At 38.9% G+C, this 19,394-nt stretch overlaps 2 protein-coding genes across 2 annotated transcripts in view; both read left to right on the forward strand.

Moving 5' to 3' along the window:
• The window catches only part of LOC148303614 (uncharacterized), a 106,162-nt gene extending 86,972 nt beyond the window's left edge, over window positions 1–19,190 (forward strand). Inside the window, exons 16-21 of the mRNA XM_088269678.1 lie at window positions 17,029–17,175; window positions 17,274–17,399; window positions 17,498–17,623; window positions 18,669–18,770; window positions 18,851–18,953; window positions 19,036–19,190. Coding sequence (XP_088125804.1) covers window positions 17,029–17,175; window positions 17,274–17,399; window positions 17,498–17,623; window positions 18,669–18,770; window positions 18,851–18,939 — 590 coding nt within the window. The 3' untranslated portion in view covers window positions 18,940–18,953; window positions 19,036–19,190. The remainder of the gene's footprint in view (window positions 1–17,028; window positions 17,176–17,273; window positions 17,400–17,497; window positions 17,624–18,668; window positions 18,771–18,850; window positions 18,954–19,035) is intronic.
• LOC148303618 (uncharacterized) lies at window positions 10,180–15,925 on the forward strand. Its single transcript, XM_088269679.1, has 5 exons — window positions 10,180–10,506; window positions 11,304–11,412; window positions 13,367–13,460; window positions 14,840–14,938; window positions 15,851–15,925. Exons 2-4 carry the CDS (start codon window positions 11,304–11,306, stop codon window positions 14,931–14,933), a joined length of 297 nt encoding a protein of 98 aa, XP_088125805.1. The 5' UTR covers window positions 10,180–10,506; the 3' UTR covers window positions 14,934–14,938; window positions 15,851–15,925.
• Window positions 19,191–19,394: the final 204 nt, after the last annotated feature.

Raw genomic sequence — 19,394 nt, forward strand, 5'->3', positions numbered from 1 at the left:
AGCAAAGGTAACCCATCCTCTCCTTGGCCGATTACAGATCTAACTACTCGCACGTCTGACTGCACTGATGTATGTCCTCGGTCGCAGGTCGGACAGCCCTGGTGTATGCGCTGCGAGGGGGTCACCTGGACGTGGTGAAGGCCCTGTTAGCGGCAGGAGCGGATGCCAATCTGTGACCTCAATTAGCAAAGTAATTTTACTTTCGTGAATGTCTACTCGTAATCGGGTTAGTACTTGAATACGCATATGACACGAAATATATTTACATTCAGCGCAAACGTTTGTCTGTTTTCAGGAAATCCACTTGCCGGACTCGCGTTCTTCTCGTGTAAACCTGATCCACCCGATCCACGCCTCGCCTCGGTTGGCGACATATACCATAGTGTACATGCTTTTATATTGTAAATAATAAATACATATATGTAAACAGGGATCTCTACTTATTCTCAATGAAAGCATCAAGCACCCATCTGCCATCTGCAACACGAGTACCCACTCCTGTAAACACGCTGGCCACAAGGCGCTCGCGTACCTGCTGTGGGGGGTTACTACCTGCTATGAACCTACCGTAGCTGTATATTCTATATTTCATTTATTTCATCATAATAAAACCCTTATCCGCACCCCAATGGTGCATAGGGCACTGCGTCATATAAACGCAGTGTTATCTTGATGTTTACACATGAAGGAAAGGTGATCAGCCCTCCGCTTCAGGTACCAGTCCAGGGTAATATTGATAAATATTACATTGAAAAAATCACTCATATTTATTTTACCCCCCCTGGGAATCGAACCTTAGACCTCCAGAACGGTAGCCGAGCGTGCTGACCATTACACTACGGAGGCGGACGCCTCGCCTTTACTTAGCTTACAACATTTTGAGTGTGTCCAAATACTTGTTCACAAAATCTGGATTATCTCCAAGTACAGGAGTTACTTTCATATTATTTTTTGACATCTCATCAAAGATGAAGAAGAATACGGGAGTCTGGGCATTTACGGGGCTGACGACCGTCATAGGCTGGTTTAAGTGATCACTTTACACACGTGTAACATTCACCAATTTTACCCATTATTGACAACCACACACTTAGCTTATATTACATTTAACACAAAATCTTCTCACAGTAAACAAAGGATTTCTTTTTACATTCTTTCAGACTCCTTTCATTCTTCATGCATTTTCAAACCCTCGTACAATAGACAATTTTGCGACTGTCTTATTTTATCCTTATTTCTAGTACTATGTTCAGGAAAATTTTTGTTTAAAATTATTTTCTCCTTAAAATATTTGGGTAATTTATCATTAAATTTTTTATGTATAAAGATAAGCATATTATATATATATATATATATATATATATATATATATATCGCTCACTCCTTTCAAGAACGTCAAAAATCAAAAATCGTCAATTTTCAGTTGTGCATGCTTTCGGAATGCCCAGAAAATGTACTATATCCCAGCAAAAGCGGCAAATTTTTAACTTAATATTTACCCGCTACAGGGCAGAAAATGTTGTTTTTACATTTTGAAGAAAAGGTATTGTTTAATTGAGAGATTAATTTATAGAAGGATGAAAGTAGACTGAATGCAGTCGAAATGCCATCTCTCAGAAGAATGTGCGACAAAACGATGTATGATAGATGTACGAATAGTGAAATAAGGAAGCAATGCAAAGCTGAGATAAGCATTATCGATAAAATTAAGAAAGGTGTGTTGAGATGGTTCGGACACGTAGAACGAATGAGTGAGGAAAGAACGGTAAAACAAATTTATGAGGCGAATGTTATTGGGAAAAGAAGCAGAGGATGACTGAGAAAAACATGGCACGATCAGGTATGCCAAATACTTGAAAGTGGTCAGGTTAGGAGTCGTAACAATCGGCGGGTATGTATGAGGAGATGCATGAACGTGGAAGAGGCGAAGAATGTTTGCAAGGACAGAGTGGTGTGGCGCTCTATTCTCTCTGCCTACCCCTGCGGGCCCCTGCGGGGAAGCGGCGTGATGGTTAGTTAGTTATATATATACATAAATATGTATATATATATATATATATATATATATATATATATATATATATATATATATATATATTCTACATTTTAACGGTGTTATAAACCAAACATATTGCCATTGATAGGCCTTTCAAATGAATATCTAAGATTGAAATGAATGCGTAAATATGTTATGGAGGAATAGCTAAAATCTTAGCCGAGTCTTTATTATATTTATAGAAATATTATGGTTATTAGAAGCAATGTGTACAAGACACACAACACCGGGAAGGGAGGGATAAAGACTGTTTTTCTAAACAATGTGTTTTGGGTTGTTTGATTTTTCAGTGTTTTTGATGTGTTTGATCTTGGGGTTCCGTGTGTGTATTCGCATAGTGTGCTGCTGATTTTGCTGGGACGTTTTCACCAACTCCCCTCTTTTTACATCTTTTCAATGAAACACATCATTTTTAAGTAGTTTCTTTATTAAGTACATAACAATTGTTTGTTGTATTAAAGACCTTATTTCGTAAAGAAATTGATAAATATTTTTTGAAAGCAACTTAGTCTAACTTATTTATCGTAACTGCAGACAGTTGGTAGAATTCCAAATTGAATTGTCGGGTAATATATCCCAAATTAAACACGGTTATTGGATTGAATTCTACTTTTATTTACATATATCGCTCACTCCTTTCAAGAACGTCATAAATCAAAAAATGATTTTTCAGGAGAACGTTTTTAAAGTTTAAAAATATAATGTAATGTATTGAAAATAAATATCAAGCCACTTGTTGAACTTTTCACTGTGCAACAGATCTTTTTAGGTAAAAGCTAAAGGTTTTTTCTCCATTTGAAAAATATTTAGTATATTTGAAAAAACAATTTAACAATACCTTTTCTTCAAAATGCAAAAACAACACTTTCTGCCCTGTAGCGGGTAAATATTAATTTCATTAATTGATTCGGCAGTCACTTTGTGGTAAAATCTATCCATACTTAATTATTGTTTTACTTAGTAAATACCACTATTTCTTAAAATCTACTGTTAAAACAGTAGGTAAATATTAAGTTAAAAATATGCCGCTTTTGCTGGGATATAGTACATTTTCTGGGCATTCCGAAAACATGTGCAACTGAAAATTGTTGATTTTTGATTTATGACGTTTTTGAAAGGAGTGAGCGATATGTATATGATAATATGGGACGCGTTTCCTCTTATTAAGACATCATCAAACACTCAGTGTGGACTGTTTTTGAGTGCTGGACTGTTTTTGCATACTAATTTATTAATAAATAATATAAATTGAACCATAATCTTGGATTTGCTAACATTCATCAATAAATCACTTTCCTTGCACACATTATACACTTTTGTCACCAACACCTGCAGGTCTTCTCTGCTATCGGCAAGAAGAACAGCGTCGTCAGCATACAAAAGGCAACAGACAGTCAAATCATTCATTCTAGCTCCAACATTTAAATCTTTCAGTTCTTTCACGCAATTATCCATGTATAGGTTAAACAGCCACGGTGACATTACACATCCTACTTGGAATACTTGAAAGTGGTCAGGTTAGGAGTCGTAACAATCGGCGGGTATGTATGAGGAGATGCATGAACGTGGAAGAGGCGAAGAATGTTTGCGAGGACAGAGTGGTGTGGCGCTCTTAAAATTTAAACATCAAGGGGAAGTTGATTTTTTTCATTGAATCGAGAGGAGTTAATAAAAGATACATATTATTAAGAGAAATTAAATTACAGAATTTATTCTAAACATAATTTACAAATGAATCCTCGTCCAAACAGTCGCGTTCTGAATTGTATATATATATATATATATATATATATATATATATATATATATATATATATATATATATATATATATATATATATATATATATATATATATACATATACATATATATATGGCGAATGGACTCATTGAGTCCATTTGCTAGGAACTACGATTGGATGGCGGAGGGAAAGAGAGGGAGAGGAAGATCCCCACACGATGGACCGATCAAATGAAGGCAGCAGCAGGCATCTAGGTGGTTGGAGCGCTACGTGCAGCGCAGGCAAGGGATAACTGGAGAAGAGTCATTGCTTCTGCAAGGCTCACAGCCCTCAGCAATGAGGAATAAGACGGAGAAGAAGAAGAATATATATATATATACACTACTACTACTACTACCATCGCGCTGTTTCCACACAGGGGTAGGCAGAGAGGATGGAACGCCACACTCTTCTGTCCTGACATACACTCCTTCACATCCACACATCTAGTCATACGTGCCCTCCGATTACGCAGACTTTTGACACCGCCAGATTTTAGGTTCTGATTGATCTGATCGTGCCAAGTCTTTTTCGGAGGTCCTCGTTCTGTTTTCCCTCTCACATTCGCCACATATATTTTCTTAGTCATTCTCTCGTTATCCATTCGCTCCACATGTCCTCCACATTCGCTACATATGTATATATGTAAAAAATAATTAATTTAAAAATAATAATTTTCGCTCCAAAAATATTTAATTTGCTGCCCGAAACCATTAAGATTTCCAGGAGTGATCGGGTCTTTAAGAACAGTGTCCGTCGATGGTTACTTAACATTGGAAGGGACAAGGTGGAAAGTGAATTAATTAAAGTCCAGGTGTAATTATCATATTGAAAAACCTTAAAACATAAATTATTTTTGTATCTCCTGTATGTTATGTTTATAATCTAATCATTAAAAAAAATATATATATATATTAAAAATTAAAAAAAAATATATAAATAAACTTTGTATTACCATGTTAGTATTCGGCTCAACACAGGCCATGCCTAAAGAGCCGTAATATGTATAATAAATGTGTATTTGAAATGAATATGTATATTGAATGTATCTATGTTTTATGAAAATAAATAAATAAATAAATATATATATATATATATATATATATATATATATATATATATATATATATATATATATATATATATATATATATATATATATGTATATAGTACAACCTTAATTATAATAACTATTATTATTATTATTCTATATTTTTTCTATGTATTGTATTTCAGATGTTCCTTAAATATTATAACATTATTTACATAGTTTTACACGTCGATGGTCTTAAACTATAGCATTGTTAGTTTGTTTTGTCGTCTAAATCAGCTTTTTTAGACATCTCAACATAGACGAAGAAGAATATGGAAGTCTGTGTATTTACAGGGCTTCAACAAAACTTCAAATATTTGGAATGATTATTATGAATATTATGAATGAAATGCGCTCCCTCAGACGAATGTGTGGAAAATCATTGTATGACAGAATTAAAAACGACGATATAAGAAAGGAATGTAAGGCTGAACGAGGAATAATTGAAAAGATTAGGAAGAGTTCTTTACGGTGGTATGGACACGTGGAGCGAATGGATAGCGAGAGAATGACTAAGAAAATATATGTGGCGAATGTGAGAGGGAAAACAAAACGTGGACGACCGAAAAAGACTTGGCACGATCAGATCAATCAGAACCTAAAATCTGGCGGTGTCAAAAGTCTGCGCGATCGGAGGGCATGTATGACTAGATGTATGGATGTGAAGGAGGCGAGGAGTGTATGTCAGGACAGAAGAGTGTGGCGTTCCATCCTCTCTGCCTACGTGATGGTAGTAGTAGTAGTAGTAGTAACAACACCTTACTATGTAACTATCTAACTCCACACGAGATTTTTTGAGATTTCTTCAAATTGGAAATGCTGAAGACCGACTGAACTAATACTGTTCAGTACTTTTATAACAACATGCACAACTTACATAATACTTATAGATAATACTTCCATCAATTAAACCATATCCGCTCCCTAGGTGGAGCGTATGGAGTCCACAAACTGTCTCCAGGCTTTTCTGTCGGCTGCCAGCTCCCTCGCATCCTCCCAAGTCAGATCCGCGGCCCGAAGTTCTGACGAGAGCTGCCGACGAATTGTCAGCAGCGGTCGTCCTGGGCGGCGCGAACCTGATGCCTCGTAAAAGAGGCGAGCTTGATGGCGGCTCTCGGGGGGCATGCGGAGTACATGGCCAAGCTGACTGAATCGCCTTTTCTTGACGACAGTTGTGACCAAGATTTGCTGCGTCCTACGCCTTATCTCTTCATTCCTCACAAAGTCAAACCACCTAAAATTCTCGGCAAACACCTATTCTCAAAGCTTAGTACACGGCTGCTCTGGGCCCTTGTAAGGTGGCATGTTTCACAGCCGTATAAGAGAACAGGAGCGATGCAGGCATTGTATAGGCGGCATTTGGTCTTCACCGAGTATAAACCCGATCTCCAGACAGCCTTCATACTGTTAAATGCGGACCCTGCGAGTCCTGATCGCACTGCCAGTTCCTTTTGAAGGCTGCCATTTTCAGTCGCGTACACTCCCAAGTACTTGAGACCCTCGACCCTTGCGATGCGCTGGTTCCTCAACTAATAACAAAGATAATACTTGAGGCCATAAATTTTGTTGATGTAATAAACCGTGTATTACAAATATATCACTGATTTAAATTACATTCTTCATACATGACCGCGGGCCGCGCGTAAGGGCGTCGGGTCGCGGGTTGGCCACCCGTGTTCTAGAGCATTGTTCCGTCGCGTGTGTGCCGCGGCACACTGGTGTACCGCGCTGATTAGTTGGTGTGCCGCAGAAAAAAAGTCTAGTTTTGTGAAAATATTGATTGCCTGCGCTCAGCTAAGTAGACTCACATTTCCCATTAACCGTTTTCCACTTTGACCATTTTTTCTCATAACCGATCATCTACTCTGATCAAAAAAATGCGATGTTTTGAATATTGAAAGCATTAACTTTGTGGATCATATTAATATATTATTTCGAGAAATAAAAACACTTTGTGTTCTGATCCACTCACATTTTTATAAACCAACTAGTTTCGGCAACAACCTGTTGCCCTCTTCAGGGTTTAATTTATGAGAGTCATAAGTTTTCTCGCTTGTCTTTGAGCCTCTGTATCATACATATCGCTCACTCGTTTCAAGAACGTCATAAATAAAAAATCGTAAATTTTCAGTTGTGCATGTTTTTGGAATGCCCAGAAAATGTACTGTGGCAACCCACACATCTACAATGGCAACTCAAATCGAGTGAAATAACGAACACACCACGGAGCCCGCAACGAGCGGAAACTAGCTCGTCACACTTCGCCGCCGCCCGTCCTCAGATCGACACGTATTTCAACTGTTCTCATATTAGAATCACGCGATTATTCTTAAGTATTTTCTTGATTGTAATTTTATAGAACTGAATAAATTTGTGTTAAAAGCAATCCGCTTTCATCTTGCTTCCCTTCTGATAAATTAAAGTGGTATTCAACTAGAAACCACAGTACTATATCCCAGCAAAAGAGGCATATTTTAAACTTAATATTTACCCGCGCATTATATTTTTAAACTTTAAAAACGTTCTCCTGAAAAATGAAGTATTTTGATTTATGACGTTCTTGAAAGGAGTGAGCGACATATGTGACAAGTTGTGACAACCCTGACATTTTCAGGGAAGCAAATAAATCGCATATTGAATACATTTGGTAAGTTATTTAAATATCTTTTCAAGGTGTAATGTTTTTAAGTTATAAAAATAAGATTTAAAAATGATTTATTTTGGTTAAAAATTCACGGACCGCTGAGCACAGCTACACTCCATACTACACTACATACCGGCATTTATCTAGCTACGGCTTATGCAGCACCGCTTATCATAACCCTACTCGAACTTTTTAAGTTTTATAGCCTTGGTCCACTCGTGAGTGGATTTACTCTTTATGTTTAAACTTACTATAATTTCATGTAATTCATGAGTGAAAATTCTAGGCAAAAACACTCGCTATCTCGCTACAGGTATGAGTTTATACATTTCATTGCATCTTAGTTAGCAGTGAAGTTACTTGGGTGTAGACAAATATCACTTCTGCCGATGTTTCGATAACAAATTGACATTCCCGGCGAATCAACTAGTATATCCTGAAAATGCTCTTTTCATACCTTCAAATCGCTTACTCCTTTTCGCTTTTAAGTCTCGGCGTCCTAAAAATTTGTATATTACATTTAATAATGGTATGATTGATAATCGAATCGGATTGCGGACTGTCGAGGCAACTGTCAGTGTCAGACGAAAAACCACGGACATAGAAGAAATAAACGTAAAATCTATGTAAACAGTAAAACGAGCATAGACTATTCAAGGTACCTACACATCCCCAGAATACCTATTTATTCACAAACCCTTTGGTTACCAATCATTCAGTGGATTTTTATACCTATTTCTAATAATGAGCCACTTAGGCTCACAAAAATAGTATGAAATTGATATATTTGTGTAAATAATAAAATAACAAATATTTCTCTTTCAAAAAAAGTATTGTGCGGGTAGCCCGTGTTGGTGTGCACGCGTGCCATTGTATGCAAGTACTAGAGCTGCTATCGACCGATGGCTATGCATTAGGCACAAATCAAACCCTTTCATCGCGGATCGGATGTCTGGGAACAATTAAGAGGTCGTCTTCTGCAATTCTTCGTACGAAATGGTGATTTTAACGCCAACAGAAAGCGCTCACTTCTATTGAATCTTTCAAGTTCAGCTTTTTCGTTAGTATAAGGTTTACACATAAATCATAACGGAAGTTAGTTTTGGAAATATATTCACATCGCGTGAGAGAAAAATTTTATATAGCACTTTGATTGGCGTTCATGATGAGCCAGGATGAAAATTTTATCTGTAAGATTAAAATCGAAAAGTACTAACTGCCAATTTGGATCTAGATTATATGCAAGTCTAATAGGTATTTCAAAATGGGTTTAAAGGGATGTAGGCCGAAAGAACATTTATTTCATGAAGGGAACGCTTTGAGTTTTCAAAAATGCATTGAAATGGCGTCAACGATCAAACATTTAAATTAAAGAATCGTTCTGAATTTAATCAAAAAATTAATTCAAAAGTCAACAGTTTTAAAAATAAAAAAGGAATCATCATCAGTCAGGAACGGGTTGACAATTCGAAACTCAGCCGAAAAGTTCGGTTGGCGGTAAGAAATAAAAATGATTGTCACAAATGTTTCAGGTCAGGTATACGAGTAGTTTGTCGTGTAAGTGTAAATAAATGCTACAGGCGTGCTAAACCGGGACATTTTAAAGTAATTGTAATTTTTCTAAGAATAAAAGCGAGAATTTAAAGGCGATATCGGGAAATAACATGGAACAGATAGAACAGAACTATAAATGATACAGTTTTCAGATAATTGTGAATAAAAATAGTAGAGAGTTAAAATTTTTATTGGATACTGGCGCGTCTGTTTCTGTGGTACCAAAAAATATTTAAAAATCATAAATTATCCAACGATCAAAGGAAATTACTAAGTTTTGACAACTAGCAGTTGCAAGTTGTGGGTAAATGTGTAATACCTGTTGGGTATAAGGAAGTATTGCAGAGGATGTATCGCACCAATGCCATTCAGCTGAGGCACGAAGAAGTCAGTAATCGTGGTTCTGTAGCGCTCTCCATTGGCCGTAGCATTCTGGCCGGCATCGCCTATAAAAAAAACCGGGCCTATGATTTCGCCTGCCCATAAAGCACACCAAGCAGTGACTTTTATCGGATGTAAGGGCGTCTCGACAAAGGCTTCTGGGTTTTCTCCACTCGAAATTCGACAATTCCGCTTAGTGACATTTTGCCTTGGAAAAGAGGATCAAGCTGAATATTGTTTTCGACCCATTCAACAAACCTCGACTCGCATAATCGTCACGCAGTTTCGACTCTTGCAAATGGCAAAACGTACTGACTACAATTCAAGTGTCAACTATCATTGACAGTCTGTGTAAAGAATGTTGCAGTTTAAAAATAAACCATAAAAAATACCCTTTGGAATAAACCAACGTACTTGCAATCTTCTACTGTTCCTCTCCCCCCATGACCACACAACAATGAATATCGGACATCATCTTTTGCCTCCAGATCGACTTTAAAATATTACTTATATATTTTTTTTATATAATAAAATAACAACTATACAATTTTTCCACATATATTTTGTTTGACCCGTGACCGTGTTCCGTCGTTACCGACATCGTCAGACTTGTGGGAGGCTAGACAAAATTATATGTTATAAACATAAAAAGGAAGGGGTCGAAGTCCATGATTTTAAGTAAAATTTTCTGTCAAAATTTATAATAATAATTACACATAAGTTATGGTTTGCATGACTTTATGCAATTTTATTATAGAAATGTATTTTTGTTCGTAAATTGAAATAATGTCTGGGGAATCTGGAACCGTCGGTTGACAACCCTTTCTACTGCCCATTAGTGGGGGAAGTCCTGTCTTCTAAAAGTTCGGGTAGTTATTTCTTATCGACATGACATTTGAGTAGCCGTTGTCTGCATTCAACCTTTGCTGCATTCTAGTATATAATCTCCGGGTGAACGCTTGTGTGTGACTTGGCCATTCAATATTCCCTTGTCAGGGTGAGTTTTTACTGTATTTATTTGTAAGATTTGTAACCGATCTAACTTACTAGATGCGTGTAAGGATTGAACGTTTTTATTGCCTTTTTATTTGTCCAACTTTTGACGGTTCATTAATCCTTATTCCGCACGACCGTCCTGTTTGCGGCGCGTATGGTGATGGTGATGGTGATCACAATAAATATGAGCCCGAATCGGCCTCTAATATTTAGTCTAAGTTTGATTTATTGTTAACCTTCCGGAACACGCGCTACAAGTTGTAACAATACACCGTGAGACTGTGAGACATTCATTGTGTAATGGACCTGCCATTCGCCTTAGAATTTAGTACATAAATATCCCATAGACTGATAACCGACATAATATTGATTCTGTAACAGGTGGAATTCCACTTGTAGCTACGTGCAAGTCATCTTGTGACCATGTTTAATTAGAGTCCTTATCAATCTATGGATAGATATACAAACCTGCCACCCACTGTAACACCAGGGACAGTTAAGGGCAGTTATCTAGAAGCGATTCACGCCACTCGTTGCGGTAGTCAAAAGTTGCAAGCTTACGCAATATCAACTTAGAATAATAAAGTTATTCGTTGCATCCAGTGCGTATTATTGACGCGAGTCCGCCTTCCATTCCTGACAATAGGACCTCAGCGTTCTGGAATTGGTCCCATAGCGCTCCCGTTGCGGACCAATACAGCCAATTGACCCGTTTCGTTTTTTTTGTTACTTATGAATGTTGAATCTGATGATGGAATGGCTGTTTTTTATTATAATTTATTGGTTATATTTCTACAGATGTCCGGACAAGATTTACTGAAGGCAGCGCGAGACGGACATGTGGCGAAGGTCAACACTCTCCTTAAACAACATAATATAAACGTAAACTGGACAGATGATAGTTCTGGTAAGATATTCCAAGATTATTGAACTAGTGAACCGAGGAATGTAGCAATAATAGGTGATGTTAGTAAAGCGATATGATATACAAGTGGGAGAATATTACTGTATATATTCTACCTTTGCCGGCCAATGTCAAGTGGAAAGCCCCGTGAGTAGCCAGACTTCCATATGGAAGTCTGGGAACAAATAGATGGTTCGCTCTGTTAAGGCACCTATCCCTGCAAGCTAGTTTGGTTCCTCCACATTCCCGGATGATATATATTTGCCGTTCCTAACTTGCGTGCCTCGGACAGTGGTATTGGGAGGGCAGTTACTCGCCGCTAATAGCTTCTTCAATGTTCCGTGTCCGTTGCGCAGTGGTTAGCGCGTTTGGTTACCGCGCTCCGGGTCCCCGGTCCGATGGCTAGAATACTGAATACCGTCGGCCTCGCTTCGTGTAAAGCTCAAATTGTAACAAAATTAACTAACTAACTAACCATCACGCCGCTTCCCCGCAGGGGTAGGCAGAGAGAATCGAACGCCAAACCACTCGGTCTTTGCAAACATTCTTTGCCTCTTCTACATTCATGCATCTCCTCATACATACCCGACGATTATTACGACTCCTGACCCGGCCGCTTTCAAGTATTTGACATACCTGATTGTGCCAAGTTTTCCTCGGTCGTCCTCTGCTTCTTTTTCCAACTACATTCGCCTCATAAATTTGTTTAACCGTTCTTTCTTCACTCATACGCTCCACATGTCCAAACCATCTCAACACACCTTTCTTAATTTTATCGATAATGCTTATCTCAGCCTTACATTCTTTCCTTATTTCATCATTCGAACATCTATCAAACATCGTTTTGCCACACATTCGTCTGAGCGATCGCATTTCGACTGCATTCAGTCTGCTTTCATCCTTCTTTTGCCAACTCCATGCTTCGCTTCCATACATAAGGGTTGGAACCAGAACTCCATTGTGTACTGCCAGTTTAGCTTCCGCTGATAGATTTTTATTTGCTAAAACTGATTTTAGTGCACCATTCACTCTGTTCCCAGCATTCACTCTCCTTTCTATGTCTATCAATCTTTCCATCCCTAGAAAACATACTACCCAAATATATGAAATCATCTACCTGTTCCTAAATCTCCCCATTTACCAATATTTCACACTCAGATCTACATTCATCTCTTTCAAAAACCATGATTTTGGATTTGCTAACATTCATCAATAAATCACTTTCCTTGCACACATTATACACTTTTGTCACCAACGTTTGCAGGTCTTCTTTGCTATCGGCAAGAAGAACAGCGTCGTCAGCATATAAAAGGCAACAAACGGTCAAATTATTCATTCTAGCTCCAATATTTAAACCTTTCAGCTCTTACATGCAGTTATCCATGTATAGATTAAACAGCCAAGGCGACATTACACATCCCTGTTTTACACCTTTAGAGATGTCAAACCAGGATGTTAACAAAATTAGGTAACATATAATAATTTTATGTAATAATAAATGTTTTTTTTTAATGTTTAAAATTGCTACAAATATTCCACCGTATATGTCATTGACTTAGAACAATAAACACAAATTAAACATTGTATTCCAGCAAGGTTTCTATTCGAAATTTACAAATCTTCTTGCTGACGAGGTAGAGAACTCATACAGAATAGAAAATGTCCTTATTATATTATAATTCAAATGTATTTTTTAAAAATGTTATAGAAAAGAAGAAAAAAAAACTAATGTATAATTATATTTCATAAAATGATGTGAAAATAAGTATTTAGTTATGCCCTTCAAGTGATTTCTCACAAAAACGGCGCAATATAAATTAATTATACAATAAATAAATAATTAAATGCAAGAAAGTAATTAAATGCTTGAAAGGTTACTGGGATAGGTAGTGGGGTCCTGCTACATGGCCTCGCGCTGGCCGTACACCCTGTATATACAGTACATCCTCCGTTACAGGGAGAACTGCACTACACTGTGCAGCATCTGAGGGCCACCTCCCGGTAGTACGGGCACTCCTGCAGGAGGGGGCTGCAGTAGATCTGCAAGCTAAGTGGGGTAAGTGTAACTAGTAGTAGCAGTAGTAATATGCCCAACACACGCAATGTACATACAGGACACCATGGTATATAGGTTACATGAATCATCACTAACTAGCAGAAACGGAAATATACATTTATTTGCAAACGGCGCATAAAGACCTTTTATATATTAAATGTTAAATCAAGCACTGATTATTTAATCTACTAAAGACTCAATTTTGTTTATCTTTATCATTATTTTTTTTTATCTTTTAGCCTTACTGCAAAAATTAAACTAAAAAACAAAATATCAACATTTCAAAGTCGATCCGGATACATATGATGATTTCCGATATGTTTAAAAGTTTGTATATACGGTAAAACAATATTTGGGTTTTTTTTTGCACCGCATAGCCAACCCCAAGGTAGACGACTCGCGGTCAGACCACCATAGAGATGGATTAACAGCTGGAAATCGACTTCGCAGGAGGCTAATCCCTCTATAAAGAGGGGGGTATGAATGCACATACATAAAGTGATCACTTGAGTCAGCCAAATGCCAGGTCGTAAGCCCTGGGATGCTCAGATATACATCTTATTTGGAATAATTGATATCATGCATATGGTGAATAATCCAGTATCTGTCAGTTTCTAAATTATTTTTAAAATGTTGATAATGAAATAAATTAAACATTTTCTAGCATTAACTGTCTCCCATTCACCAATTCCAATTATGTATTAGCTAAAATAATAAAAAGGATATTTTCTGGGGTTTCTCCAGGACTCGGACCTCACATACTAATATAAGAGTTTCTGCTCAGTAAAAAAGGTTCTTCGTCTTACCAATAGATGTCACTAGTGAAAATTCTAGTCATTCTTGTACAATGTTTCAAAATTGGATCATTTATATAAGTTCCTAGAATTTCATTAGTGTGATTGTCAATCATGGGTAGAATTTGTGAATGTTACTCGCGAGTAAAGTGATCGCTTAAAACAAGCCTACGACGGTCGAAGGCCCCGTAAATGCCCAGACTTTCGTGTTCTTCTTCATCTATGTTGAGATGTAAACAATAGTATGATAAATAACTCCTATAATTGGAGATAATCTAGATTTGTGAACAAGTATTTGGACACACTGTTGTTCACATTTAATTTTTTCAAAACGTAAAAAAAGTAATTGACAATTATGTTTTATAAAATGATCTGAAAAATAAGTTCAACTTCCCCTAGCCCTTCGAGTGATTTCTCTTGAAAACGGCGCTAGATGAATTGTCCAATAAATACATAATTAAAGGTAAACTATTGGTGACTATAACACACTGGGGAGGTTACTGGGATAGGTAGTGGGGTCCTGCTACATGGCCTCGCGCTGGCCGTACACCCTGTATATACAGTACATCCTCCGTTACAGGGGCCACTGCACTACACCTGGCAGCATGGGGGGGCCACCTCCCGGTAGTACGGGCACTCCTGCAGGAGGGGGCTCCAGTAGATCTGCAAACTAATGATGGTAAGTGTAACTAGTAGTAGCAGTAGTAATATGCCCAACACACGCAATGTACATACAGGACACCATGGTATATAGGTTACATGAATCATCACTAACTAGCAGAAACGGAAATATACATTTATTTGCAAACGGCGCATAAAGACCTTTATGCACCAGCAATTACAACTGATTTAAAATATATATTTTTAAAAATATATTTTGAATATTAAAAGCATTGTTAACTTTGTGGTATGGTAATATAACACTCTCCTTATCATTCATCATTCGCTTTGTGTAATACCACTTAAATGCTCTACTTATTCAGTTGACCTGATGATGAAATGGTTATTCCGAAACCGGTAGTCGCGGAGGAGAGTTTTATAGTTTATTCATGCATAATGTTTTGTTAACATTTGTTTATAGATATACTATTTAAAACCTTAGCAATTCTAACATAGACACTAAATACATGATAGATCAGACTCACTGTGCCGTCGCTCTGGGCGCTCAATTACAGGGCTTGTGAGCTGTCATGGGCTGGTTGAGTGATCGCCGTGCACACGTGCAACATTCGCCAATTCTACCCACGATTAACCTATTGACTACGGGTTGCACGCATTGGTGCGTTTCAGGAGGTACCTTCAACTTCACACACAAAAAACACGCTTCGCTGTGTAGCGGATAGGTGTGAATATAGTGAAAACATTCACGGATGGGAACATTGGTATAATAATACCCATACGAATAATGCACATTGTTCATATTACCCCCATTATGTTATGTATGTACTTACACGATTCAATGTCTCCCAGTGAACAAGTCATTTCTGTCTTTCTACCTTCATTCCGCACCAAGATGCCGAGGGTATCCAGGCTTAATGTACATACAAGCTCAGCTCTTGTGAAACTATTTTATAATTTTCAATGTTTTTAGGTGAAACACCACTCGACTGGGCTAAAAGTAATGATCGCAAGGAAGTAGTAGCTTGTCTGGAGTTGGAAATAGGCAGTAAGTATAAGCCAGTAAATGTATTCACAACCAGTGGAATGTAAACATTTCCTACTAACCATACACTTTCACATAAGTATACCCACAACAAGTACCTACTTGAATCTAGACTAATATATTTACTAGTAGATGTGTGCACGCTACAAAATAAAACATAAGAAGTAAATACCGTTCCCGAAAATGAGGCGACATTTTACAGGAAATAAGTAGAGGACTCTTCCTAATATCTGCTGGACTGAACGTGTTATGGATATAGCTAATGTTGTATCGTGCAAAGATTGTGTCATTTTAAAGTGATGAATATAAAGCATGTTGGTGTTGGCACTCCCTCGGTGAGTAGCTAGGTTTGTGTCTACCGCCTCTCTATACACCACCAGCATAGCACTATTCACCCGCTAACACTGCGCAATATACTAATCACACGCGTTCTCGGTCTGCCCTCACTCTAGTCCTTCTAACGATACTAGCATGCAGGTCTAAATGACCAATCACTTGTTAATATTGCCTTTCCAGACATGCAGTGTGAAGTCTGTTAATAGGAGACCGTAAAGTAGAGACCTAGTCCAACTGGCTTTATCATTATTTTATTTGTAATTTTTCCTTAACATCATCACACTATTTTATAAATATTTAGGCACATCCTGTGCGTGGGTATAAAATATAATGCAATGTACTTTATGGTTTGAAGCTAATTGTAATCACATTAAACTGGAAAAATAGGTGACTAAATAAGATGAGGAGTAAGAAATATGACGTATTAAGTATTTTCCATATGTTTCTTGTCCTTCCTCTCTCCCTTCCCTACAGACTGCTCCCGACCTGCGGACAGGAGGCTCAGCTGGCGATCCCACTATACCGACTTACTATTTGTTCCTCAGAACGGACGGTGTTGCAACACACTGCACCATTGGAGCCGAAAGTTAAGGAGCTGGAGGACGCTCTGACTGCCCTTACTCTGTCCCTGGAAAGGGTGCAAGCTGAACACGCCGAAACCCTGCAGCAACACCGCCAAGATACAGGTACTGATTCAGAATCACACACACCAAGACAGCTTTCCAACCTGCAGACGAGAGATGACAAGTGACTTACTGTTTGATCCTCAGAACGCAAGACGGCCGAGTTGGAGCAGAAAGTTAAGGAGCTGGAGGACGCCCTGACTGCCCGAGCCGCTCCTAGCAGCTCCGCTCTGTCCCTGGAAAGGGTGCAAGCTGAACACGCCGAAACCCTGCAGCAACACCGCCAAGACACGGGTACTGATTCAGGATCTTCATAAATAAGTTTATATATACGAAGACAGCTTTCCAACCGCAGACAAGATACAACAAGTGACTTACTATTTGTTCCTCAGAACGGGAGATGTTGCAACACATTGCACCATTGGAGCAGAAAGTTAAGGAGCTGGAGGAGGCCCTGACTGCCCGAGCTGGCTCAGCCCTCTCCCTGGAAACCCCGCAGCAACACCGCCAAGACACGGGTACTGATTCAGGATCTTCATAAATAAGTTTATATATACGAAGACAGCTTTCCAACCGCAGACAAGATATAACAAGTGACTTACTATTTGTTCCTCAGAACGGGAGATGTTGCAACACATTGCACCATTGGAGCAGAAAGTTAAGGAGCTGGAGGAGGCCCTGACTGCCCGAGCTGGCTCAGCCCTCTCCCTGGAAACCCTGCAGCAACACCGCCAAGACACGGGTACTGAGTCTTGTTGTTAAGTGCGAGATACTAAATCATCACCATAACAAATATGATGGACAAATATCATACTCTACAGCGGATTCCCAAACAAGGAACATTAGGATCATTTCATATGGATAAATATATAGAAAGGAGAGTGAATGGTGCCCTGAATTCAGTGTTATCAAATAAAACCCCATCAGGGAAAGCTAAGCAGCACTGTCCCGGTAATGTATGGAAGTGGAGCATAGAAGGATGAGAGTAGACTGAATGCAGTCGGAATGAATCTCTCGGTAGATGTTCCGATGGTGATACGAGGAATGGGGCAAGGCTGAGATAAGCATTATCCAGCTAACTAAGGAAGGTGGGTGGAGATGGTTTGGGCATGTGACGATCACCATTCTACCCACGATTGAAAACCCTATTACTCGGATTCAGAGAGTTGTATATACGAGGGGAGGTCAAGAAGTTCGCGGAATGACAGGGAAGGATAACGAAATGAAACATTTAGTCATGCCAAGGTGTTGATGTAGGATGTTTAAAATGGTTGTTTCTGACACTCCAACTAATGCCGCAAGCTGTGTTTTCTTTAGCCGGGCATCTTCTAATACAGCTTTTTCGATTATTTCTGGCGTGGTAGCCTCAATCGGCCGTCCAGGTCGGGGGTCGTCTTCAATGGAGTCCCTCCCTCGTTTGAAAAGGGCGTGCCATTTATAAATCATGGTTTCCCAGGAGCGGAGTCCCCATAAACAGCCAACATCTCTCGAAAAATGGTTTGAGGTGTCTTTCCTTGTTTGGTGAGAATCTTAATGACGGCGCGATATTCAATTTTCTCCATAGTGGCTAGTTTCTTCCCGATTGACTTGTTTACTCGTTGATAACTCAAAAGCTAATGACCGGATTAGGCTGAAACTTGGTATATATACTAACAATGAGTCACTCAATTAGCGCCTACCTGGATGAGTAACTCACCCTCGCCAACCCCGCCATTCCGCGAACTTTTTGACCCCCCCTCGTGAGGATGGTTTGGGCTCTAGTGGGGTTGAATATGTATTCTCTGTAGCAGGTATTTCTCCGCTGATGGTGGCTGCCAAGGAGGGAAACTCGGAGGCAGTCGACGTACTACTGGCAGCGGGAGCTGCGGTCGGCCGATCGGATAGCAAAGGTAACCCATCCTCTCCTTGGCCGATTACAGATCTAACTACTCGCACGTCTGACTGCACTGATGTATGTCCTCGGTCGCAGGTCGGACAGCCCTGGTGTATGCGCTGCGAGGGGGTCACCTGGACGTGGTGAAGGCCCTGTTAGCGGCAGGAGCGGATGCCAATCTGTGACCTCAATTAGCAAAGTAATTTTACTTTCGTGAATGTCTACTCGTAATCGGGTTAGTACTTGAATACGCATATGACACGAAATATATTTACATTCAGCGCAAACGTTTGTCTGTTTTCAGGAAATCCACTTGCCGGACTCGCGTTCTTCTCGTGTAAACCTGATCCACCCGATCCACGCCTCGCCTCGGTTGGCGACATATACCATAGTGTACATGCTTTTATATTGTAAATAATAAATACATATATGTAAACAGGGATCTCTACTTATTCTCAATGAAAGCATCAAGCACCCATCTGCCATCTGCAACACGAGTACCCACTCCTGTAAACACGCTGGCCACATAGGCGCTCGCGTACCTGCTGTGGGGGGTTACTACCTGCTATGAACCTACCGTAGCTGTATATTCTATATTTCATTTATTTCATCATAATAAAACCCTTATCCGCACCCCAAT

Source organism: Brachycentrus maculatus, unplaced genomic scaffold (assembly GCF_059751285.1).
Source record: "Brachycentrus maculatus isolate JH-2025_06_01 unplaced genomic scaffold, ASM5975128v1 h1tg000360l, whole genome shotgun sequence".
Taxonomy (NCBI): domain Eukaryota; kingdom Metazoa; phylum Arthropoda; class Insecta; order Trichoptera; family Brachycentridae; genus Brachycentrus; species Brachycentrus maculatus.